The sequence below is a fragment of the Sebastes umbrosus genome, chromosome 3, assembly GCF_015220745.1.
Source record: "Sebastes umbrosus isolate fSebUmb1 chromosome 3, fSebUmb1.pri, whole genome shotgun sequence".
In the NCBI taxonomy this organism is placed as follows: Eukaryota; Metazoa; Chordata; class Actinopteri; order Perciformes; family Sebastidae; genus Sebastes; species Sebastes umbrosus.
This window is the reverse complement of record NC_051271.1, coordinates 21050111-21058852: the sequence shown is the minus strand read 5'-3', so window position 1 is coordinate 21058852 and position 8742 is coordinate 21050111. Positions and strand designations below refer to the sequence as shown.

At 37.1% G+C, this 8742-nt stretch overlaps 1 protein-coding gene across 1 annotated transcript; it reads right to left on the bottom strand.

Annotated features, from left to right (window-relative positions):
- Nucleotides 1-327: 327 nt before the first annotated feature.
- Nucleotides 328-7485, bottom strand: asah1b (N-acylsphingosine amidohydrolase (acid ceramidase) 1b). Its single transcript, XM_037764743.1, has 14 exons — nucleotides 7333-7485; nucleotides 7138-7184; nucleotides 5165-5255; nucleotides 5001-5087; nucleotides 4810-4888; nucleotides 4644-4718; nucleotides 4507-4552; nucleotides 4272-4416; nucleotides 4085-4139; nucleotides 3901-3982; nucleotides 2896-3027; nucleotides 1687-1810; nucleotides 1118-1174; nucleotides 328-1019 (listed from the first exon to the last, which is right to left on the bottom strand). The coding sequence occupies exons 1-14, from the start codon at nucleotides 7399-7401 to the stop codon at nucleotides 930-932; spliced, it is 1179 nt and encodes a 392-aa protein (XP_037620671.1). The 5' UTR covers nucleotides 7402-7485; the 3' UTR covers nucleotides 328-929.
- Between the last annotated feature and the right edge of the window lie 1257 nt (nucleotides 7486-8742).

Here is an 8742-nt window from a genome sequence, read left to right as displayed (position 1 = left end):
ACTGACTTTTTTCATATCATTTTTCGACACTACAATTGACTTTATTTCATGAAATTTTTGGAAATACTATAGTATAACTTTTTTCATGAAATATTTGAACATACTATGACTTTTGTTCATGAAATGTTTCGACAAACAATATCATGAATTTTTTTCACAACAATGACCAGCTCGCTGTACATTATCCCTTACATAGTATAGTATGTCATAAAAAGTCATAGTATAGTAAGATTCATCGTCAATGAAAATAAGAGTTAGTTCAAGCCCCAAATGAGAAATCTCAAACAACTTAATTCACAATATAACCAGCTCACGAAACACAAGTAGAACCTTAAATTTGGGAATCACTTTATTAACCATCTTTAAAAATAAAAGTGGTCAGCTATGAGGTACATTTGTCAGTATCAGTGTGTGAAGTGGTGAGAGGTTAGCCATTCAACATTTTTACTTGCAACCTGGATAAAACAAACCCATAGCAGGGCCACAGTGTGGAGGCACAAAACGGTGAGTGTGGGCTGGATTTGAGAAATTTTACATAATTAATTGCATTAATTGAATTACACACAAGCAATCATCTCAGGGGTCCCTAAGCCCATGTTGAGTTGTTGAGACTTATGGACTCAATAACACATATATAATTACAGTAAAAGTGAAGGAATTTATAAGTTCAATTCACTTTCTTACCAATTTCCCTCATGACAGAAAAAAAGAAGGATTTAGTATTTTCATCAAAGTCTTAAGTATTTCTGAATCGTCTGAAAAACACAATTGTCAAAACAAACTTTGGTTCAGGTTATTTGGTTGCTGTGCAAACATTTAAAAAGGAACAACCTCAACTTTTGTCCCGAGATCAGCTGAGCTTGTCTCTATCGCAGCGTCTCTACGCAGATAGGTATTTACAAACTGATCAGGGTTCAGTGGTTGAGCCGTTACCAGGGCATGCAGGGGTTCGGGCAGTCGCGGATATACGACTCCAGTTTTCCCTCAGACACTTGCATCAGTGTTGTGTATGTAGTCAACTGTGAAAAACACAGTGAGAAAAAGTTATTTACACTGAACGAATCTTACGTGCTTTTAATTAATAAATAAAAATGGTAAAAAAAAAAAAAAGACCCACCTTGTTTAGCATTGGTTTGGTTGAGAGGACATCATACATGGTCTTCAACGAGATGTTCTAAAAGAAGAGACAAATCAAAGGTGTCTCACCACTTTGATTTTAGGTCTTAAGTACAAGTCTGATAAATTACCTTCCTGTTTTATCACGACTGAATTTTAATCCAAAAATATAATATTTATTGTTCTGAAATGGCCCGTTCTGCATAATGAGTACTTTTACTTTTGGTACTTTAAGTATATTTTGATGCTAATACTTATGTACTTATACTTAACTAAAATTGTGACCACATGACTTTTACTTGAAACAGAGTCGGCTCATCTGATTGGATGACCCACTTTGTACATTTGTTTTTACTTTTTCTGTTTTTAATGCAGAAAAAACTACAGAGTTTTAATCTTTTCATCACTTCATGTGTACTTTATATTTTTGTAGATAAATGTTACTGTGTGTGCGTGTGTATATACACACTATATTTTTACTGTAATTACTTTGATATTTATAGTTTACTTTACTTCTGTGGTATTGCTGATTTTCCTAGTAAAGAGTAAAGATCTGTCATCAGTACTCACGTTCTGTGTGGTCAGGTTCATGCACTTCATGGCAGGAGTTCTGCGATCATCCAGGAACAAAGGCTCCTTCCAGTGATCGTAGTTTGTCTCCAGGACATACCAGCGGCCCATCTTCACGTCAATCCTGCAATACAATAAGTGTTAGAGCCATTTTTGCTCTCATAGAATTATTATTGTTTGATTAATTTTCTCATGTGTGTTTGACATTAAACTGTATTTATGGGGTTATGATGAGTTTAGAAATAAGTCTCCACTCTGCTGCCCTTTAATACGCACTGTGGCAGGAAATGACACCACCTATGTATGATCATATAGATCAGAGTAATGGAGGAGAGGTGAGAGTGGTTAGATGGAGAAGCTGTATAATCTTTTGATCCCAAGCTCTTTTTGTTGTTCTTTTTTCAAAGATAAAGTTTACATTGATCTCAAATGTTTATACACTGGACACCTGGATTAAAATAAATGTAATGTGATGCAACGTTACAAGAATGTCCGCTATCGTTTGGAAACAAAGAGAGGCGAGTCCGAAACCACAACCCCGACTAAAGGTCAGTGTGGCTATATTCACTTTGTTAAGAAGCCACGACAATAATTGAATAAAAAAAAAACATGCGACATGCAGTGACACTAAAGCAGCTGATTTGTGTAACAAAGTTTAAATCAGGTGATCTGAAACCAAAGCAGTCACCAGTTCCTGGTTGGGCAAGTGATGTTTCATAAGAACAAACACGAGAAAAGCTGTGTCACTGTGACACTTTCACAAAAGACTGCTCCACACAAAAAGGTCAGTCAACTCAAGATAAATCACTGATACATTTCATTGTAATCTTGTAAGTTATAGTGGTTTTGATTTGCTCAGGGCTGTCTGATATATCATTCGTTGTTATTTTTAATCCAAACATACATGGTGATTAAGTACTTAAAAAATAAACCATGGACATTTCTATATCCAGGAAAGCAAACATACTGTATTGCTGACATTAATTGTATTATTTAACATTCTATGTACAGTATGTCCTGGGTATATGGATCTGTGTGTGTTATTGAATGTTAGTTGTAGTTTGATATTGTGTGCATATGGAGAACTGTGTGCTGCTATGTTACCTTTGTTCTCTCGAAATGCCTGAGACAAATTTCTCCTAAGGGACACGATACAGGCTAATCTAATCTAAAATGCTCTACATGTACAGAATAATCTCCAGTACTTACTCCAAGACATCAATACTGAGCTCTCTGGACCTGGTGATGATGCAGCCTTGGCCTGTCTGATTTCCTCCCAGGATGAAGTAAGCTGGAGCCAGCAGCTTGGTCTGAGCCAGGCGAGTTTTGGCTTCCTCGTAGCTGGTGAGAACAGGATGAGACTCATTGTTGGTGCAGAGACATCGTCGCTGCACACGGAGAGGCAGCATTCACTTTTTATGCATCACAAAACTGGATCCAGGAAAACTGAAATCTGCTTTCCTTTAAATCGTAGCTTTAAACTTCTGTTTGCCACCACCTTTTTTTTTTTATTAAACCTGGGACTATGCATTGATATAACACACTGAAGTATAAGTGCACTGTAGTTTTTATTCTTCTGATTAATTTGTTTAATTAAAATTTAGCTTCTTTTTTATCTTTTATTTTATTCTACTCTTTTAAATCCTTTTTATATACACATGTCTTTTTTTATATCGCCTTGTGTTTCTGGTCTCAATGCCGTTTTATGTCTTAAGTAAAGCATTTGAATTGCCTTGTTGTTGAACTGTACTATACTAATAAACTTGCCATGAAATTGATAACAGCAGTTTCTTTTTCAGGATGCTAAGGTACCCTGTGGAGTTTGATCATATTTTTTTCACATTTGTTAGTAATTTGCATCGTCTAAATCTAAAGACCTAACGGACATGTTGCATGCATTTTCTAACCGATAAAAAAAATGTGCAAAGCTTTTTCTTAGTCTTTTGAAACCAGCATTGTGTACATCAGCTTATGGCCTTTTTCTTATTCTCTTATACCGGTGCACCGCAACATTTTACAGCACATAACTGCCATCAGACATAGATATGCATTACTGTCCTTGATGAAAATGTGCATCATATCACCACTGTGCATGCAGCAAGAACACAAGCTTCAATAAAACAGGGACCTGCTCATAGAAACATGACTCTACAGCAACACTCATGGCCGAAAAACTCCACAATGTACCTTTAAATATCAAAGAGGAATGAATACCTGTTTGCATTTTCTAGAACAGAGCGAGTGAGGAAGCTCATCCACATCCCGTCTCTCTTCCCCAAGATCCACTCTAGGATTCCTGCACGTGAACAGATTTAGATGACGACAAGTAGTCACAAAACAGAGTCCTCGTCTCTAATGCCAGCAGAAATAGTGCTGAGCAAAACCGTTAACCCCTCACCGATGTATCCTCCGTCGATACTGAAGCGCTCATTCATAGTCAGAGTGAATATGTGCTAGGAGAGAAAGAAGAAAAATCTTTCTTACATACCAGAACTGTGCAAGAAGTACACACGACTCAACAGCTGTCATGGATGTTAACAATGTTTCATGCTGATTGAATCAAGTTATGACACTAAATGACTTACAGGCTTGATGCCAGTCAGCATGCCAACATATCCAGCAAAGTTCGTAGACTTAAAGACAGTCTGGTTATTTCTCTTGAAGTCGAGGTTGACCACCAGAGGCTTCAGCTTCTCACTAATGATCCATGACTTGTTTTTCACATCCCAGCTGTGAAGAGGGACAAGTCGGTCTCATGAGATGTTATCTCACCGGATCGGAGTCAAGAGTATCAAGCTTAAAAAAAATGTGATTCCTTACCCCATAAATAATCCAAAATCCAGATTTCTACCATGGATGAGGTTACCTGTAAGAGTGCAAAGCACAAAAACCTTTCAGTGCTGATATAACATTATTTTAAAGTAAATGAATCAATCTGATTCTGGACGATGACCCACCCTTAATGTCTTCTGCAACAACTGATGTGCACACAGTGAACACCTCATAGAAGATGTTGAACAAGACGACTTCACCTAGATTATGAAATATGAAGAAAAACAATTATAAAAAAAGGACAGACGTCAAACATTTTTAAAAACAGTTACTAAATATGTGTTTTCTTACCAAGAGGAATCCCTGAAACAGCTGCAATTCCTTTGATTTCATCGCCGAAAGGGTTTGGCAGTGTGTCCACCATCAAAGGCTGCAGAACATTATAAAAACACACTGCAGTCATAAAGCCGTCAGTGACAAAAATATGGCAGTTATTTCTAAGGAAAACATAGTTCAGAGAGCGAGAGAGAAATAACACTCACCAGTGTGACGTCAACCAGCTCAACCAGCTTCCCACTGGGCACAAAAGCATTAGCCAAGTCTCTGATGGCCTGCATCATGTTGACCAGCTTCAAAGAAAGAAAAAGTCAGTAAACAACATGTGATATTTCTGTGAGACGAGTTTAAAATACTTCTTCATTCTTACATCCGTTTTTTTGTCAGTAATTAGAGCCGTCCATCTCTTGCTGGGCGGTGAGTCGAGGTCCACTGTGTACCAACTGACCGCTCCTTTGAACCTGATTAAGAAGAAAAAGCTGTAAAACTACTGAAGCATAACGGTGCAAATGAAAACATCCTATTCACAACATCTCTGACTAGACGTGACTTTTATTTATGTTTTGAATTAACTTGAAATTTAATGCCTCGGGAGTTATACTGTAATGTGACAGCTGAGGCCATGCAGGCTAATTCTAATCTAAGTGTGGAGACAAATAGACGACTGATTTGTTAGTTAAATTAATCTCAAACCATTTTGTAGTCATTGTCATGTGAACATTTATTCTAAAGAGAAAGCACACATCTAACCTAACTAATTTAAGGGGTACTCCAGCAATTTATCTTGCACTTCCATAAATTTGGGGGACATCCAAGAGACAGATAATAAAGAGTGGTCGTCAAACTCGGTGCAGCAGACGCCAAGATATTCTGCCTTTTTTTCCTTTTATGGGTTAAAGTCCAAAACACTAGATCCTACATTTCCCCGATTACTCAATAGCTTTTTGTTACACCCACACCTTTCAAATTCCAAGCACCCAGTTTGAAATGTATTTCTGTTGCAGTTCTGTTGTCTCGAAGCAAAGTAGGGCTACAACTAACGACTCTTATCAGTTTCCATTAATCTGCCAATTATGTTTTAGATTACTTGTTTAGTATACAAAATAAAAATAGTGAAAACATAAGTTCTCAGAGCCCAAGTTGACATCTTAAAATCGCTTGTTTTGCACAACTAACAGTCCAAAACTCACAGATATTCAGATTGCAATGATATAATAGAGAAATATTTAGCAGCGAATATTTAACATTTATGTTTGATAAATGACTTAAATTATCAATTTATGGTAATACTTCATTTTACAGGTCCGGAAATTTAATGGTAATTAGGTGATAATTAAAAAGTAACCTATTTGAAATTTCTTTGGAATGACTGCCAAATTACCCCAATATTTACTTCAGAAATGTATCGAAAATTACTTTATTGTAAACATTATTTAATACTGATATAGTAAAATAGCATATAATGGAAGCGGCTGTGCGCTGCTCTTCATCTAAGGTGGAAAACCAAAACGAATAGAAGACCCTTCTGATCAGGCACAAATCTCACCATTGTGTGACTTATTGTCTGAACAAATGCAACCTGGTAGCTAATGTCATGATTCAGGGATTTTGCTTTTGTTTTTTTTCAAATAATTTATTTGCCAATTTTCATCTATTTATCAGCAGACATGGAAATAAAGCAAATCAATTAACTTTGTGTTCTTTTCCTGGAAATGTATTAAATAAATTACCAGCTATTGGGAAATGGCAGAATATAATTGTTAAATAATGTTTATAATAAAGTAATTTATAGGTAAATATTGGGGTAATTTGGTAGTAATTCCAAAGAAATTTTAAATAGGTTACTAATTATCACCTAATTACCATGAAATTTGCAGACCTGTAAAATGAATGTTACCCAGTTTATTAACAAGAGTCATCATAGCACACATTATACAGTGTTTTCAGAGATCCTCGTGTTGTGTAAACACTAGTTGTGTAAACACTAGTTGTGTAAGACTGGTGGATTGCCCAATTAATAATTCAACATCACTTAGTGAATCATTCCTAAATGTTCATTTTCTCTTTCCAGTAAAGGCTGTGTGATATTTGCTTATTAAAATAAACAGCAGCCCACAAAACAGGAAAACAAAATAATATCTATAATGTCCATTTCCATTATTTTTCCCCAATCAAACGCAGCATCTGTTAACTTTGTGAAGTTGTGAGTTTTCAGATTTTACGAGGAGCACTTGAAGGCAGCAGAGTTCAATTAAGAGACATTATAAAACAAACATCCATCACAAACAGTTAAACAGCAACCAAAGAAGTTAAACAGGACTTTTACAGTCTAATGTTACTTACGTGGGACCCTTTGGTGGATACATGTCTGCCAGACAGTCTTCTGTATACTGTAAACACATGAATATTAAAGGTGTCTGAGTGACTTCAGAGTGAAAACATCAACACAGCTCCACATGTTAGGCAACAACATCACCCCCAGGCTTTGTCCAATAACTGTGTTAAATAACACAATGCACACACAGACATGTCTCTTACCGGGGGGATAAACTGTGTCGATGAGACGGCAAATAAAGCCGCTAAACTTAGTAAAACCCAGAGACCCATGTTGGAGGAGTTCACTCAGACTGCTGCTGCTCGACCAGGAAGCTGCTTCTGTTTACCTCGTGACGGCGACCTGACTTTATGCACGAGGGGAAACCGGAAGTTGTTAAAGGGACATTACACGCCTTTTGTACAAATAAACAAGTGGATATTCACACGCGTTGTAGATAAAATCGTATAATTGAGAATTTTGTTTATTTTGTTTGCCATAAAATCGAATCCCTTTCGATAAAAAAATAGTAATTAAGCGACACAAACACCCCTCGAAACAGATCAGCAGTGGTTGGTTCCATGCGGAAGTGAAAATAGAGTCACATGACCACTCATATGGTTGACTGCTATTGTTTCCTCATGTGACACCTGCATGTCTATTAAAAGCATGGATACGACTGTGTGCATGTAATCGTTTCCTGTGTTTTGCCTCACAGAGTAACTTTACATCACACACTATGTGATCAAAAGTTTGTCCACATTTTTATTGCACAACAAAGACTCAAAGTAAATAGAGCTCCAAATGGTTTGAGTGGGTGGTAAGGCAGAAGAAGAAAAATAGATATACATAAACAACATATACAAACCAGTGTTGGGAAGTAACTAAGTACATACTGTATACTGAAGGGCTGTTTGAAGGACGTCCATTCCAGATGTCAGATTTACATATAAAGCTGAAGTAGGCGAGGTTGGGGCAAATATGATAAAAAAAAAAAGTTATTTTTATAAAACGGTCGCTATATCGTGACAGTACTGCATGAAACAGGTAACCTGAAAAAAAAACATGTGACTCTGTGTCCTCCAGTGCTCCTTACGGCATCTGCAAGATTTCACAGACCGGAGATAAAACAAGCAGTCAGAGCTGATCTGAGGTCTGCTGTCCATTTGCTGTCTTTGAGAGCTGGCTGTCAATCATTCGCGAACTCCGACCAAACAGTCACCTAGTTAGCGCTGATCAAATAGGAATCAATATTATGTTACGTTGATGCCTATTTCTCGACTCCAATGTTTTCAGAATCATCTTGTAGTGTACTGTTTAGCTGTAAAATGAGAAAGTTTGTGACGCCGCCGCCATTGTGAAATCTGGTGAAGGAACGCCAAGTACCGGTCACATGACCGGAGCACAGCCAATAGGAACGCTCTCTCAATGAAATGACCTGTGATTGGTCAAAGTCTCCCGTCACGGGCTAGATTTTCTAAAGCCTGCAAACAGAGCCATGAGGAGGTGCAGAAGTGTAGTTATCTCTCAGAACACTTGAATTACAATATGCTGAAAGGTTATTATGGAATCTTTGCCCAATGATGCCAAAAACATACTGCCTACTGCCACTTTAATGCTACTTTATACTTCTA

What these genes read in the sequence shown, in the direction of transcription:
- asah1b (XM_037764743.1), bottom strand. Translation starts at nt 7,401, where the DNA reads ATGGGTCTCTGGGTTTTACTAAGTTTAGCGGCTTTATTTGCCGTCTCA. An exon ending in AGCTGGTTGACGTCACACTG is followed by an intron (nt 4,889 to 5,000) that starts GTGAGTGTTATT and finishes AATGTTCTGCAG; the next exon opens with CCTTTGATGGTGGACACACT. An exon ending in TGAACCTGACCACACAGAAC is followed by an intron (nt 1,175 to 1,686) that starts GTGAGTACTGAT and finishes CTCTTCTTTTAG; the next exon opens with AACATCTCGTTGAAGACCAT.